Genomic DNA, 16,931 nt, shown 5'->3' on the forward strand with positions numbered 1-16,931 from the left:
GGGATGGAGGCTGAAGCTGAGCTCGGCTGGGCTTCGGACGTACAAGCCGGATCCTAAGAAAAACAGACCCGACTAGGTGCACGTCCAAGGGAGGTAGATAAGGAGTTTGTGGCTGTATGTGTCCTTGCTCAGAATAGGCTTTTCCAGGAAAATTGTCTGGGAGACTGTCCCAGATGGTTTCTGTTCGTTCAAGGCCTTCTGCGCTAAGGGACACTGTCAGGCTGGTCTGGGGCTGCCTGCCTCAGATGCTTCTTTAAGACCTGTTAGTCTTAAGGATAGTTATTAACCCTTCAGTTCCCTCTGGTTTTCAGGGAGAGTCATTAACCCTTCAGGGTCTGCATTCCCAGGAGTTTGGGATTCCAACAGATCCCATACCGCTCAGTACCTGCCACACTGCCTGTGGCCTAACCTGAAGATGAGCACGGGAGGCCTGACATCAGAGATGTCATGCAGGGCCTGTCTGTCTCCACAAAGGATAATTTTTACATTGAAGTCCAAATTTATTTCTTCCTTTTGTGAATCTCCAACGAGGCTGCAGCTAACTTTGACAAGATTATATCTGATTAGATAAATGAATGAATGAGTGAATGAAGAAATAAATAAAAATAAACGCCAGGCGTGGTGGCGCACACCTTTGATCCCAGCACTCGGGAGGCAGAGGTAGGAGGATCGCCATGAGTTCGAGGCCATCCTGAGACTACATAGTGAATTCCAGGTCAGCCTGGGCTACAGTGAGACCCTACCTCGGAAAACCAAAATAAATACACAAATAAAAGCTCACCCAGTCGTTGACTTGGAATCATTTGAGAAGTTTTTCATTGCTACCAGGCCATTCCCCAGCTTCCGTTTGCTAAGTTTTGCAGGGGGACACTGGATTAAAAACTCTGTAAAGAAAAAAATTATTTTTTCCCAAATGGATGGGGCTTGGGGCAGCCGGCGCCCTGCACCGCTCGCGGCCCGGGCCGCCGGCGCGTCACGTGTCTGCGCACGTGCACCGCGAACAGGCTCCTCGGAGCATGCGCGCGCCGCTGCCCGCCGACGCGCACGGAGCCGCTCGCCGCTCCCGCGGGCCGCATGGAGCCCCGCGCCGGGGACGGCTGCTTCCTGGGAGACGTGGGTACGTGCGGGGTCAGCGCGCCCGAGCGTCCCGGCCGCGTCCGCGCTCGGGTGCGGTGCGCTCGCGGCCCGAGGTCGGGGTGACGCGGGCGTCCGGCGCGGCGCGGGCTGCGGGCCCCGCAGGGTCCGCGGGCGTCCTGAGCCCCGGTGTTGGCCCGGAGGTCCCTGGGGCGTTGGGGCGGCCTGAGGGTAGAATGGTTTCCAGGGCAGAGGGGCGTTCGTGTTGCGGAGAAGCCCGTTTTTTCGTGTCTGTGAGGTCACAGAGTGACGGGAATGAATGGCAGGAGAGCTCTGAAAGCCTGCAGTGGAAAGGCAACACCCGCCGGCCGCGGTGGCGCACGCCTTTAATCCCGGCCCCCGGGAGGCAGCGGTCGGAGGATTGCTCTGGGTTCGAGGCCACCCTGAGACTACAGTGAATGCCAGGTCAGCCTGGGCTAGAGTGAGCTTGACCCTACCTCGGAGGAAAAAAAAATCAAACAAAATAGCGACTCCCTCCAAAAACCTAGGGTACTTTTACACTGGCAAAAATACTAGTGCAAATAAAACCAAAAGTCTTAAGGGGGAATGTAGCAGAAGGGTGAATTGCAATCACACAGGGCAGAAATACACATACTTTTTTTTTTTTTTTTTTTGAGGTAGGGTCTCTTCATCTGGAACTCACAGCAATACTCCTACCTCTGCTTCCTGAGGGCTGTGCCACCACGTGTGCAAGGCAGAAACATTTTAACTGAGTCTTGCAAGCCCTGACCTTCAAAATGATCAAAGACATTTAATAAGCATCTGCTTTTACTTGGCAGTTCCACCCCAGGTTGGTACAAGACTTTGACCCTGGCAGTGTGATTTTTCTGTATTTGATTCAGGTGAATAAGCAGTGACTAACAACCGTAGCCTGTTTCACTACGTGTCTTTGTTCAGGAAGAGGCTCAGAGCTGTGGTATCAAAGTCCGACATGTGGCATACTTCTGCAGTACTTGGGAAACAGACAGCAGGGCCAGGCTTTCCAGCAGACGACTCTACGGCAAGACCTTGCCTCACAAAAGTGTGCCATCACTTGGGAGTATAGTTTCTGCACAGTCTATGGAGAAGTAAATCATATGCTAAGCTGCTGGGTGCACACCTTCTGCAGTTCATCTGTGTGTGTGTGTGTGTGTGTGTGTGTGTGTGTGTGTATTATTATTATTATTATTTTGGTTTTTCAAGGTAGGGTCTCACTCTAGCACAGGCTGACCAGGAATTCACTACGTAATCTCAGGGTGGCTTTGAACTCATGGTGATCCTCCTACCTCTGCCTCCTGAGTGCTGGGAGGCATCTGGCTCCTTCTAAAAAGTTTTTTTTAAATTTATTTTAATTTATTTATTTGAGACACCACACACACACACACACACACACACAGAGAGAGAGAGAGACAGAGGGAGAGAGAGAGAGAGAGAGAGGGAGAGAGAGAGAGAGAGACAGAGAGAATGGGCACACCACGGCCTCTAGCCACTGCAAACGAACTCTAGATGCATGTGCCACCTTGTGCATCTGGATCCTGGGGAGTTGAACCTGGGTCCTTTGGTTTTGCAGGTAAGTGCCTTAACTGCTAAGCCATCCCTCCGGCCCTCATCAGTACTTTTGACATTGTCACTTTTTAAATTTAATACAGTTCTCCAAAAATATGTTATGCTTACATTTTTTTTATTTCCAACCTGATTGAATCAGCTGAATGTGTTGAACGCCGCTGTCCCAGCAGAAGATAGGTCAGCCATAAGGCTTTTCACCCATTTAAAAATTTTGACCTATGATTATTTGTGTTGTACTTAGACCAAAGCATTAGGGGTTCCACTTTTATTTATTTATTTATTTTGGTTTTTGGAAGTACGGTTTCATTTTAGTCCAGGCTGACCTGGAATTCACGATGTAGTCTCAGGGTGGTCTTGAACTCATGGTGATCCTCCTACGTCTGCCTCCCAAATGCTGGGATTAAAGGTGTGTATCGCCATGTCTGGCTTTCAGTTTTTAAATATGTAAAGCACTTCAGAGATTTGATTATAAAGTCTTCCATGATGGCCGTTTCATTAATTATGAAGACTTTAGGGAGAGCCTAAGAGTCTGTAGCTTTTCAAATGTTCTTGAGTTCACCTCATAGTTGTTGGCTCCCAACTTGGGTTTTGGTTTTCTTTTTGTGTGCACGTGCAGATGTGTGTGCCCTGCATGTGTTTACGGAGGCCAGCGGGGAACGTCAGGTGTCTTCCTCACTCCTTGCGCTTTCCTTGATGCAGGGTCTGTCACTGAAACCAGAATGCCATTTCAGTCAGACTGGCTGACCAGTGAGACCTTTTTGATTCTCGTGTGTCCACCTCCCACAGGACTGGGGTTGCAGACTGCTTATGGAGGTCCTAGGGGTCAGACTCAGGCCCTCGTGTTTGCTTGGCTGAGCTGTCTCCTTGGACCTTCCTTTTAGTTGTTTGCTTATGTAGATGTATTCTTCCTCCTCCTCTCTCAGTAGGATGAGGCTGTGCTGGGCTGAGTCAGGTGCACCCTCGGTCCTCAGTTGATGGCAGCTAGGGAGGCCGAGCCTCGCTGGAGGCGCAGTGCTGGGGCTTGGTCCTGTGGCTCATTAGCTCCTAGCTTGCTCTTGTTAGCTGGTCACTCTCCTGCTGCTGCTGTCCACCTGCTGTGGAAGGGAGAGACGTCCAGTCTCTGCTCCTGCCCCGCTTCCTCCTAGCGACTGTGTGCGACAGTGACAGTGAGAGATTTTTCCTCCCACGTGCTGCCTTTGGTTGGGTGCTGTATGGCAGCAATGAGAAGTAACTACACCTGAGGGGAAGGGCCAGAGAAGATCCTGTGTGTAACTGGGGATGCTGCCAGCTCTACCAGGTTTTACTTCTGTTGGGGAGCAACAAGGACTATTCAGTAATAAAGCAGCAATCCAGGGCATTTGTTAAGAGTGACAGGGACACTTAGACTGAGAAGCTGTCCTAAAATAGGAATTATTCACCAAGGACTTGCTGCTGACGAAAAAAAAAAAATATCAGAAAAGCTATATGGGACCAAAAATGGTATCCAAGAATGGGTCTGGGAGATGGCTTAAACATGCTTACTTGCCAAAACCTGCCACCCCAGGCTCAGTTTCCCAACACCCATGTAAAGCCCAGTACACAACGTGGTGCATTTGTTTGCAGTGTCAAGAGCCCTAGGGTGCTTTTTTTCCTCTGCTCACAAATAATAAAAATTGAAAAAAAAATCAAAGGAAATAATAGTAAATTATAAACACAACACTTTTATGGGCAAAACAGTGTACATCATTATCTTATTTTCTTCATAAAATGGGCCTGTGAAACCTTAGCTCCTATAATAAAGAAGGTAAGAAGAATAAAATGAAAGCATCTCTAAAGTTCCTCAGTAGAAATGAGAACACAACTCAGGCATGGTGGGGCATGCTCTCAGGCTGAGGCAGGAAGACTGAGTTCAAGGCTGGCCTGGACAGCAGAGCAAGACCCTCTCTTAAAAAGATAACAAAGAGCAGGGCACGGTGGCGCACGCCTTCAATCCCAGCACTCGGGAGGTAGAGGTAGGAGGATCGCCATGAGTTTGAGGCCATCCTGAGACTACATAGTGAATTCTAGGTCATCCTGGGCTAGAGCAAGACCTTACCTCAAAAAGCCAAAAAAAAAAAAAAAAAAAACAAAATAAACAAAAACAGCTAGGATGAGAAGGCCACCTGGGCTCACTCTCCTCTTTCTCTACTGTGTGTCTGGGGCTTGGGAACTGAGGGAGGAGTACCTCTGTGTGTATAGTGTGTGTGTGTTGTGGGTGTGTGGGTGTTTTGAGGTGTATGAGTGTATGTGGTTGCAGGTGCACGCAGATGTGCATGTTGTGGAGGCCAGAGGACACCCTGGTATCATTCCTCAGGAATGCTGTCCATCTTTCTTTGTCCTTTTCTTCCCATTCCTTCCCTTTTCCTCCCTTCCCCTTCTCTTTTCTTTTTGAACAGGGTCTCTCCTAGATTGGCCAGGAAGTTTTAGGCATATGCCTGTCTGCCTTCCCAGAACTGGGCTACAGGTGTATGCACCGCACTGCTATGCTATGAGGATAGCTGGGGATTGAACTCGGGTCTTCATACTTGCAAGGCAACACTTTGCTGACCAAGCCACCTTCCTAATCCAGACATGAGTGTGAAGGAGAGGAGGAGGTAGCAGATTGTGGGGGAGTGAGGACGGGAGGAAAGAGCTAAATGTATTTGCAGAAAGGACGCCTGGGAACCCATCGCTCTTCACGCCCAGTGTCATTCCTTCTTCCCAGTTCTTTCTCAGGTGATCTGTTTTCACTTTCTGTGTCTTTACTTTCACTTTCTTTCCCCTGCTGTTGTCTCGGAGTTGTGATTGCTTTGTCCCTCCGAGAAGGCAAATTGGTTTTATTTACTTTTGTACCTCCTTGAGTATGTATTTCTGGGACTTTTCAAGTGCAGGGCTGCACAGGCCATTTCCATGCAGGTGTGCTGTGTTCTCCATTACACACTCTCTGCCCGTTTCTCCCCTCAGTGCATGGATGCCATTGCTTTAAAAAGCCACATTTATGCCTTGAAGTTTACTAGCAAAATATTTGGGGGATTCACAATTAAAACATTTTAAAAGGGCTGGCGAGATGGCTTAGCAGTTACGGTGCTTGCCTGCAAAGCCTAATGACCAAGTTTGATTCCCCAGTACACAGATAAAGCTAGATGCACAAGGTGCCATTTGCAGCAGCGGGAGGCCCTGAAATGCCCATTCTGTCTGTCTGTCTTCTATCTCTCTGCTTGCAAATAAATTAAAAACTCTATATATTGCATTTATTTATTTATCTGAGGCAGAGAAAGAGGCAGAAAGAGGAAGAGAATGGGTGTGCCACGGCCTCCAGCCACTGCAAACAAACTCTGGAAGCATGCGCCACCTTGTGCATCTGGCTTATGTGGGTGATGGAGAATCCAGCCGGGATGCTTTGGCTTTTCAGGCAAGCACCTTAACCGCTAAGACATCTCTCCAGCCCCCAAACTATATATATTTTAAAAAACATTTAAAAAGACATGCCTTGGGCTGGAGAGATGGCTTATGGTTAAGGTGTTTGTCTACGAAGCCTGGGGACCTAGGTTCAATTCCCCAGTGTCCATGTAAGGCCAGATACACAAGGTGACACATGTGTCTGAAGTTTGTTTGCAGTGGCTAGAGATACTGGTATGCTCTGTCTCTTTCCTCTCACTCATAAATAATAATAACAAAAAAGAAATGGCTGAAGAATATCTGAAAAAGTAACAAAACATCTGGATGTGGTGGTGTATGCCTTTAATCCCAGAACTCTGGAAGCAGAGGTAGGATTGCTGTGAGTTCGAGGCTACCTTGAGACTATATAGTAAATTCCAGGTTAGTCTGAGCTAGAGTAAGCCCCTACCTTGAAAAAACAAAAGTCATAAAAGTCGGCTCAAACTTTTAAGTAAGGATTTCTACAGTTGTAGAGCTGTATTTTTCCCTGGGGAATCAAGATACTGCTCATTTCAGGTCTACTAAAATATAAATGCAGTTTTGCATTTATATTTTATATTTATATCTTTATATTTATATCATATCCAGTTTGGTAGAGATGATTAATAACATTTATGTGTCTTCCTTCACTGGACCATCTGCAGGCACACTTCTGTCTTTAGTTACTGCATAGGTTCTGCAGAACAGATGCTGTCATTCTTTTTTTTTTTAATCTTATTTTAATTTTTCTCAATTTTTTAAAACATTTTCCATGATTCTAAAAAAATATCCCATGGTAATACCTTCCCTCCCCCCACTTTCCCCTTTGAAATTCCACTCTCCATCATATCCCCTCCCCATCTAAATAAGTCTCTCTTTTATTCTGATGTCGTGATCTTTCCCTCCTCTTACGATGGTCTTGTGTAGGTAGTGTCAGGCACTATGAGGTCATGGATATCGAGGCCATTTATGTCTGGAGGGAGCACGTTGTATGGAGTCCTACCCTTCTTTGACTCTTACATTCTTTCCGCCACCCCTTCTGCATTAGACCATGAGCCTTGGAAGGTGTGATTGAGATGTTACTCGGTACTCTAGTCACTTCTTTCCAGCACCATGATACCTTCTGAGTCATCCCAAGGTCACTGCCATCTGAAAAGAGAAGATTCTCTACCCAAAGTGAGAGTAGATGCTGTCATTGTTAAAGTGGGGAGAGGAGTAAGCCTCAAAGTGCTGGAGATAAACCCAGGAGGGCAGAACCTAGTCTTTGTCCCACACCTTTACTGACCTGTCCTTCCTGGCCATCATTGTTGCGCTTTTTGTCAGTGTCCTTTCCTGAGATGTCAGTCACATGACTTTTCTGCAGTCCTTCTCAGATCTGATGTTCATTGAAATGGGCACAGGTCTTTCTGGGGCACTGAGGGATGTCACTCAGGACTACTAACTCTTCCCTGAGAGCTAAAAAGGAGCCATTCAGCACTTTGAGAACCTTTCCACAGCATCTAGTGCCCTGCCATAGGCATTCATGCTGCTTCGCTGCTGGCTACCTCCCTCTGTCTGCATTTATTTATTTTAATTAATTAATTTATTTATTTTTGGTTTTTTGAGGTGGGGTCTCAGTCTAGCCCAGGCTGACCTGGAATTCACTATGGAGTCTCAGGGTGGCCTTGAACTCATGGTGATCCTCCTACCTCTGCCTCCCAAGTGCTGGGATTAAAGGCATGCGCCACCACGCCCGGATCTTAATTTATTTTTATTCATTGATTTTAATTATTTATTTATTTTGTTTATTGAGGTAGGTCTTGCTTTAGTCCAGGCTGACCTGGAATTCACTATGTACTCTCAGGATGGCCTCAAACTCATGGCATTCCTAGCTCTGCCTCCCCAAGTGCTGGGATTAAAGGCATGCACCACCACACCCAGCTTTATTTATTTATTTTTATTTTGAGAGAGAGAGGGAAAGAGAGAGAGAGAGAGGTAGGTAGGGAGGGAGGGAGGGAGAGAATGAACATGCTAAGGTCTCCAACTGTTGCAAATGAACTCCAGATGCATGCACTCCCTTGTGCATCTGGCTTACATTGGTCCTTGGGAATTGAACCTGGGTCTTTTGGCTTTGCAGGCAAGTGCCTTAACCACTAAGCCACCTGTCCAGCCTGTATCTTCATTTATGGATGGAGCATGTCAGAGGGCTCATCTCATGAACATTTGTTGGAGTATTTTGGGGGAAGGACTTATTTCAGAGTCTCAAGCTCTTTCCACTTTTAAAACATTTCTGCAACCAGAACCCAGATCCTCTTTTTAAGGGCAGGGTGTCTCATGGAACCCAGGCCAGTCTCAAACTGGACTTTGGACCTCGTGTCTCAACCTCCTGAGTGGCACTGCACTTGGTTTTATGTTGTGCTGGGGAACAAACCTAGGGCTTGGGCTCAAACAAAGGGACTCTGTCCTTTGGAATTAGTAGGATGCTGGTAAACCAGCTTGGGGTAGGAGGCATGATACAAAATAACACGGTGGTGGTCAATAAAAGGTTTAAAAAAAATAACATAAATGGGAAAGTGTGGGGGTGGGGAGGGAGGGAATTACCATGGGATACATTTTGTAATCATGGAAAATGTTAATAAAAATTTTAAAAAAAGAAAAAGAAAAAAAATAACATAAACATGAAACTGATTTGCTACCTGTTCTGGTATAAATACATCATGGCTTTCTGGCCAGCAAGAATTCCTGGCTATTTAGCAATGGACTGTATGGAACTGGCCTTGCACACCACTTCTTAAAGAAGGCCAATTTCTCATGCATAACCACACATGCAAAATAAATTTAAAAAAATTAAAATCTAAATAGCTGGGTGTGGTGGTTCATGTTTGTAGTTCCAACACTCAGGAGGATGAGGAACAAGAGGACTGCTACAAGTTCAAGGCCAACCTGGGCTACATAATAGGATCCTGGGGGGAGAGAGGGAGGGAGTGCGTAAAAGAAACATAGAAGTGATCACCTCCCAGACACAGAATGGCCTGGATATTCGTGCCCTCACAGTGCCTGACACTACCTACACAAGACCATCATAATAGGTGGAAAAGATCATGACATCAAAATAAAAGAGAGACTGATTGAGAAGGGGAGAATGGAGTTTCAAAGGGGGGAGTTGCCGGGGGAGGGTATTACCATGAGATTTTTTTTCATAAGCATGGAAGTTGTTAATAATTTTTTTTTTTAAGAAGTGATCAGACAATTACAAAAGTTCATGCTGTATTTTTGATTTTATAGGGGTATTTTATGGTATCTATCAATTTTTGAAATGAAATTTAACTTTCATAAGTGATTCCATATATTCCTGTGCTACACATAAAACATACATCTCTAAATTGTTGAAATTAAATGATTATAATTTTCTTTTGTACTTTTCTACAAATTCTAAACAATTATATATTACCTTAATAGTAAAATAAATCAGTTTTTTTTTTTTTTTTTTGGTTTTTCAAGGTAGGGTCTCACTCTAATCCAGGCTGACCTGGAATTCACTATGGAGTCTCAGGGTGGCCTTGAACTCATGGCGATCCTCCTACCTCTGCCTCCTGAGTGCTGGGATTAAAGGCATGTGCCACCATGCCTGGCTTTTTAGTTATTTTATTTTTTCGAGGTAGAGTTTCATTCTAACTCAGGCTGACCTGGAATTTACTATGTAATCTCAGGTGGCCTTGAACTCATGGCGATCCTCCTACCTCTGCCTCCCAAGTGCTGGGATTAAAGGCATGTGCCACCACGCCCAGCAAATCAGTATATTTTTTAAAATTAAAAAAAAGGCCAATTTCTACCACAGAGGATCTAGACTGAAGGTTCACTGGGCAGTGTCTGTAGGATTCTCAGAGACCTCTACTCAGGATTATACAGTCTGAAGAGAAGCCAGACCATCGCTTTCTCTCTCTAAGGACAGCCTTGGGTGTCATGCATTAGGCACCATCAACCTGTTGTTTTTTTTTTTTTTTTTTTTGAGGTAGGGTCTCACTCTAGCCCAGGCCTGGAATTCACTCTGTAGTCTCAGAGTGGCCTGGAACTCCAGTGATCCTCCTACCTCTACCTTCTGAGTGCTGAGATTAAAGGTGGCCACCACTGCATCTGACCTATCCACCTTTTTTGAGACAGTCTCTCAGTGGCCTCACAAAATGACTAGAATGGCTGGTCAGCAAGCCTCAGGGATCTACCTGTCTCTCTCTCTCCAGTGCTGGGGTTACAGGCCTGAGTTACCATGCCTGACTTCTTTCTAACATTTCTTATGAACCAAACTCAACAAATCAAGTATTGTACTGATTGCGCTATTTCCTTTGCATGAAGTAGGGATGTTTTTTTCTTTTAGCTTTTTTTTTTATTATTATTGAGAACTCCCATAATTATAGTCAATAAACCATAATTCTTTCCCCCTACTCACTTTCCCCTTCACAACTACACTTTCCATCATATACCCCTCCCCCTCTCCATCAGTCTTTTTTATTCTGATGTCATCATCTTTTCCTCCTAGTATAAGGATCTTGTGTAGGTAGTGTCAGGCACTGTGAGGTCATGGATATCCAGGCCATTTTGAGTCTGGAAGAGTGCATTGTAAGGAGCCCTAATCTTCCGTTAGCTCTTACCTCTTCTGCAGAGGACCCTGAGCCTTGGATGGTGTGATAGAAATGTTTCAGTGCTGAGCACTCTTTTGTCACTTCTTAGAACTATGATGCCTTTTGAGTCATCCCAGAAGTCACTGCAAAAAGGGAGAGTAGCACTAATATATGGGTATGAACATTAAGAGAAGGCTTACTGGGCAGTTTGGTGAGCATAATATATGCATTTAGCCAGACACCAGCATGACCTAGGGGTCATGACTTCTGTTCCAGGTTTTCAGTATCAGGTATGTATTCTCTCCATGGAGCAAACTTCCAGTCAAATTAGAGGGCAGTTGGTTTCCCCCACAACAGACATGTCACTATTGCACCTTTTGGCTCGTTTGACCTGGCTGAGCAAACTTAAGGCTTGCAGTGCCCACTGTTGTGCATCTCCACTGGTGACTTCTCTCCCCCATGGAGCTGCATGCAGCATAGCTTTTTCCAGCTTTCTGTCAGTTGGTTTACACAGAGGAGATTTTTAGTTCCTCTCCAGCTTGACTTCTCAGTGACCTTGCAGCCCAAGCATGTGGAGTTGAGGTAGGGTTTCTTGACTGAGCCACAGAAAAAATTACTAAGGTGTTTTAACACAGACTTAAGAACAGGCATTTAGGAAAGGATAGCACACACCTGCAGGCAGGTGTGGACTTCTCCAGAAAGAGTTGCACCTGTGTGTCCTGACAGTACCATGTATATGATTTTGTGGCTTCTGAAGTTACATTTAAAAAATTTTTTTTGTTTTGTTTTTAGAGGTAAGGTTTCACTCTAGTCCAGGCTAACCTGAAATTCACTATGTAGTCTCAGGCTGGCCTTGAACTCATGGTGATCCTCTTACTTCTGCCTCCCGAGTGCTTGGATTAAAGGTATGTGCCACGAGGCTCAACTCTGAAGTTACATTTTTAAAGCTGCAAAGAGACTGTCTCTTTTGGTAAATGAGACCATAGATTGGTTCCTGAGGTACTTTTGATACAATTACAATCTGGTAAGATAAAAACATGGATCACAAAGGGATTAAGACATGTCTGTTACAGTAAGTGTACTTTATAGCCTTGCTTGTGAGATTCTTAGAAAATTGCAGGTTTATAGCTGGTAAAGGAGAAAAGCCATGCTTAGTCATATATACTTAGGCATTAAGCATGGCCCATTGTATGAAAGGAATATTGTTTCTATGTAGGCAGCCTTCACAGCAAATTTTATTAATTATGCTAGAATTCTTGACTTTCAGCTAAACTCTGGTGAGGGGTTCCTTTCCCTTCCCATGTCATGTTAATTTCCCCCGTCTTTCTGTGTGTGTATGAAATTTTATTTTTGAGGCAAGCCTGACAGACTAGCCTTTTTCTTTTTTTTATGAGAGAGAGAATGAGAATTGGTGAACCAGGGCCTCCAGCCACTGCACTCGAGATCCAGACATGTGTGCTACTTTGTGCATGTGTGACCTTGTGTGCTTGCGTCACTTTGTGTGTCTGGCTTACATGGATCCTGGAGAGAGGAACACAGATTCTTAGGCTTCACAGGCAGTCACTTTATTCAGTAAGCCATTTCTCCAGCCCTTGATTAATATTTAAAAAAAATATTTATTTATTTATTTATTTATTGAGAGAAAGAGGCAGGGGGGTAGAGAGAGAGAATGGGCACACCAGGGCCTCTTGCCACAGCAAACAAACTCTAGACACATACTCCACTTTGTGCATTTGGTTTTATGTGGGTACTAGGGAATTGAACCTGGGTCCTTTGGCTTTGCAGGCAAGTGCCTTAACTGCTAAGCCATCTCTCCAGCCCAAAGAGATTTTTTTTTTTTTTTAATTTCTCAGGGTAGGGTCTCACTATAGCCCCAATTGACCTGGAATTCACTGTGTAGTCTCAGGTTGGCCTTGACCTCACAGTGATCCTCCTGCCTTGCCTCTTGAGTACTGGGACTAAAGATGTGCACCACCGTGCCCGGCTGTGTTGATTACTCCTCATTGACACCTTCACTGGACTTGGAGTCACAATTCTGGATGTAGAACCTGTCACCGAGGAGGAAAGGCACTCCTGCAGTGCCCCAGCCTGCGTGGAAAGGGAGAAGGAGCCGCGCCGGCACTCTCCTGTCTTTGTCTCTTACTGGCCGTTGCCCTGTGCTCCTGCCGCAGCTCTGTATCCCCAGAAACTGCATTCAACTAGCCCTTCTTTGAGGTGGTTTGTCAGGTATTTTATCACAGCAATGAGTAAAGCCACTCATATAGTTACTCTTTATTTTATTTCATTTTTTTGAGGTAGGGTTTCACTCTAGCCCAGGCTGACCTGGAATTCACTCTCGTCTGGGGCTGGCCTTGAATTCACAGCAATCCTCCTACCTCTGCCTCCTGAGTTCTGGGATTAAGAGTATGCACCACCATGCCCATCAGTTACTCTTTTAATATTTTATTTTTATTTATTTATTTGAGAGAGAATGGGTGAGCCAGGTCCTCTAGGGATTCCAAACGAGCTCCAGACGCATGCGCCCCTTGTGCATCCTGGGGGGTCGAACCTGGGTCCTTTGGCTTTGCAGGCAAATGCCTTAACCACTAAGCCATTTCTCCAGCCTCCAGTTGCTCTTTTACAAAAATAAAAACAGCTGGGCATGGTGGTGCATACCTTTAATTCCAGAACTTGGGAGGCAGAGGTAGGATTGCCATGAGTTCAAGGCCACCCTGATACTACATAGTGAATTCCAGGTCAGCCTGGGATACTGCAAGACTTTACCTCAAAAAACCAAAAAAAAAAAAAAAAAAAAAAGAAAGTAAAAACATTCTAAGCTGGGCATGGTGGCACATGCCTTTAATCCCAGCACTCGAAAGGCAGAGGTAGGAGGGTTGTATGAGTTTGAGGTCAACCTGGACTACAGAGTGACGACAGAGTCAGCCTGGGCTAGAGTGAGACCGTAACTTGGGAAAAAAAATTCTAATTATGATAAAAAGCATCTGGCATAAAATTTACATCTTAACCATTTTAAGTATATTATGTGAGTTATTGTATAATGATTACCACCCTCTACCCACAAAACTTTTTATATACCCATTAGACAATAAGTTATTAAAAAAATTATTTATTTATTTATTTTTTGAGGGAGAAAGAATGAGGGAGGGAGGAAGAAGGGAGGGAGGGAGAGAGAGAGGGAGAAAATGGGCACACCAGGGCCTCCAGCCACTGCAAATGAACTCCAGACACATGTGCCACATTGTGCATCTGATGGTTTATGTGGGACCTGGAGAACTGAACCGGAATCCTTTGGCTTTGCAGGCAAACACCTTAACGACTGAGCTATCTCTGCAGCCCAATAAGGTATTTTTAAATACCTTATTATAAAACAAACAAAAAACATATCTCCATATACCTATTAGACAATAATTCCCTGTATTAGCCAGTGTTCTCTAGGGGAACAGAACTGATAGAATGAATTGTGTTAAAAGGGAATTTATTGGATTAGTTTAAGGCAATCCAACCAAGTGGTTGCTCAGTCTACGAGGCTGGACTGCTCAGCCTCAGCAGTCCCCATCCAGCAGTGAAGGCCTGGAGGTTCCTGGAGAGCCGCTGCTCTTCAGTCCACGCTGGAAGGCAGCAAGCAGCACAGGCAGCCAGGTGGGAGGAGGGGAGACTTTCCTCCCAGAGCTTCCTCAGACAGACACCCCTCTGAGAGGGGCTGCCCACTCTGGGGGAAGGATTTCTTCCTCAGTTAATCCTTCCTGGAAGCAGCCTCAGAGGCCCACTCAAGAGCAATGTCTGTGGATTCCTGAACAGATGAGTTGACAACAGAACTTACCCACCACCACGCATACTATTTCCCCTCTCCTCTCCCTCTGTCCCTTCCCACCTCTAATAACCATCGATCTGCTGTAATTGGTAACTAGCCACTCCTGCTATTCCTCAGTACCATACATGACTTACTGTTTGGGTGGGGGCCATCCTTCTTGCAAAGGTCCTGTGTGCAGAGATGCAGGTGCTGTGACTGCAGGGGCCAGTGAAGAGCTACAGTGCGCCTGTGCAGGGAGGCCGTGAGCAAAGTCCAGAGCACAGGTGCTCCTTCGTGCCTCGCCGAGGAGTTTGAGTCCATCCTCCCGCTAGTCGGGATTGCTCATTGAATTTTTAAAAACTTTTTACAACATTAAAAGAATATTTCTTAAAATTTATTTGAGAGACAGAGAGGGAATATGAGTGTGTGCACCAGGTCCTCTTGCTGTTGCAAATGAACTCCACTTTGTGCATCTGGTTTTACATGAGTACTGGGGAATTGAACCCAGGCTGTCAGGCTTTGCAAGCAAGTGCCTTGAACTGCTGAGTCATCTCTTTAGCTCATTGATTTTTCTTTTCTTTACTTTTTTTTTTTGGTTTTTCGAGGTAGGGTCCCACTCTGGTCCAGGCTGACCTGGAATTAACTATGTAGTCTCAGGATGGCCTCAAACTCATGGTGACCCTCGTACCTCTGCCTCCTGAGTGCTGGGATTAAAGGCATGCACCACCACGCCTGGCAAGCTCATTGATTTTTTTTTAAATACTTTTTTAAAAAAAATTTATTTATTTATTTGAGAGCGACAGACACAGAGAGAAGGACAGATAGAGGGAGAGAGAGAATGGGCACGTCAGGGCTTCCAGCCACTGCAAACGAACTCCAGACGCGTGCGCCCCCTTGTGCATCTGGCTAACGTGGGACCTGGGGAACCGAGCCTCGAACCGGGGTCCTTAGGCTTCACAGGCAGGCGCTTAACCGCTAAGCCATCTCTCCAGCCCAAGCTCATTGATTTTTAATAGTATGCATTTGATCACTTGTGGTGTCTTGAGTGTCCGTTGGCCTGGACGGGAAAAGCAGGCTCTCAGCAGAGTTCCGTTTCTTCTCCAGGTTTCTGGGTGGAGCGCACCCCTGTGCATGAGGCAGCTCAGAGGGGGGAGAGCCGGCAGCTGCAGCAGCTGATCGAGAATGGCGCCTGCGTCAACCAGGTCACGGTGGACTCCATCACACCCCTACACGCAGCCAGTCTGCAGGGCCAGGCGCAGTGTGTGCAGCTTCTGCTGGCAGCTGGTGCCCGGGTAGGTGACCCTGAGGGGCAGACCCCTACCTGGCTGCAGCTGTGGGAGTGGATGGGGCAGACTTGAGAGCTTTCAAGGGAGAAGAGGAGACAAGACTTGCTTCCTAGCATGCTCACACCCATGGGCAGACAGGGTACCCCAGAGAGGCTGCTCAGCAAAGGCAAGGAGAAGGCAGAACTGGATTCTGGAAGTCGGGGGAGATGGGGGGGTTGTGCCAGGAAATGGGGCTGGGAAAGTGGTTATGGACAAGGCGGTTTTAGCAGCGTGAAAGTAGGGGTGCTCTAAGATGGGCAGGGCAGCTACATCCTCGGCATAGGCTCTCCTGGGCAGCTGGGCTTGAACTGCACAGCTGCTCTGTGGGCTCAGTAAACAGTGCCAGCGCTAGGATGGCCACGCGGAGTGCTGGCAAGCCCGCAGGGGTTGGGGGAGGAAGAAGGGAACAAAAATGAACTTGTGCTTTGGGCCTTTCCTAGTGTGCATATTCATGCCATGGTTTCATTTGCCAGGAATGTCTTCTGTCCTGTGAAATACCTGGTATAGGCTCTGGGGAGCTGGCAGGAGCTGGCACTCAATTTACTGGAATGACTTACTGGAGTGCAGAACTCACCAAGGGGGATGGAGGAAGGCAGCGTATTATCTACTCTCCTTAAAGGTTTAGAATGGATACAAAAATTAAAAAAATTTTAGAGAGAATGAGAGCAAGTAAGAGAGAATTGGTGTGCCAGGGCCTCAGGCACTGCAATCCAACTCCAGACACTTGTGCCACCTAGTGGGCATGTGCAACCTTGCACTTGCCTCACCTTTGTGTCTGGCTTATGTGGGATCTGGAGAGAGATTGAACATGGGTCCTTAGGCTTTGCAGGCAAGTGCTTTAACAACGAAGCCATCTCTCCAGTCCCCCCAAAATAATTTTTATTATTTATTTACAAGAAGGGAGGGAGGGAGAAAGAGAGAGAGAATGAATATGGTAGCACCAGGGCCTCTTGCCACTGTAAAAACTCCAGATGCGTATGCCACTCTGTGCATCTGGCTTTACGTGGGTACTGGGGAATTGAACCCAAGGCCATCAGACTTTGTAAGCAAGCACTTTTAAACACTGAGCCATCTCTCCAGCCATAACATGGATAATTTTTTTAAAAGCTTAGAATGGGTCTCAAATTT

General features: G+C 46.1%; 1 protein-coding gene across 3 annotated transcripts in view; it reads left to right on the forward strand.

Annotated features, from left to right (window-relative positions):
• Positions 1–1,041: 1,041 nt before the first annotated feature.
• Asb13 (ankyrin repeat and SOCS box containing 13) overlaps positions 1,042–16,931 on the forward strand; it is a 28,628-nt gene continuing 12,738 nt past the window's right edge. For all 3 annotated transcript variants that reach the window (XM_045134916.1, XM_045134917.1, XM_045134915.1), the window contains exons 1-2: positions 1,042–1,117; positions 15,583–15,770. In XM_045134916.1, coding sequence (XP_044990851.1) covers positions 1,075–1,117; positions 15,583–15,770 — 231 coding nt within the window. In that variant the 5' untranslated portion in view covers positions 1,042–1,074. The remainder of the gene's footprint in view (positions 1,118–15,582; positions 15,771–16,931) is intronic.

Source organism: Jaculus jaculus, chromosome 15, assembly GCF_020740685.1.
Source record: "Jaculus jaculus isolate mJacJac1 chromosome 15, mJacJac1.mat.Y.cur, whole genome shotgun sequence".
In the NCBI taxonomy this organism is placed as follows: domain Eukaryota; kingdom Metazoa; phylum Chordata; class Mammalia; order Rodentia; family Dipodidae; genus Jaculus; species Jaculus jaculus.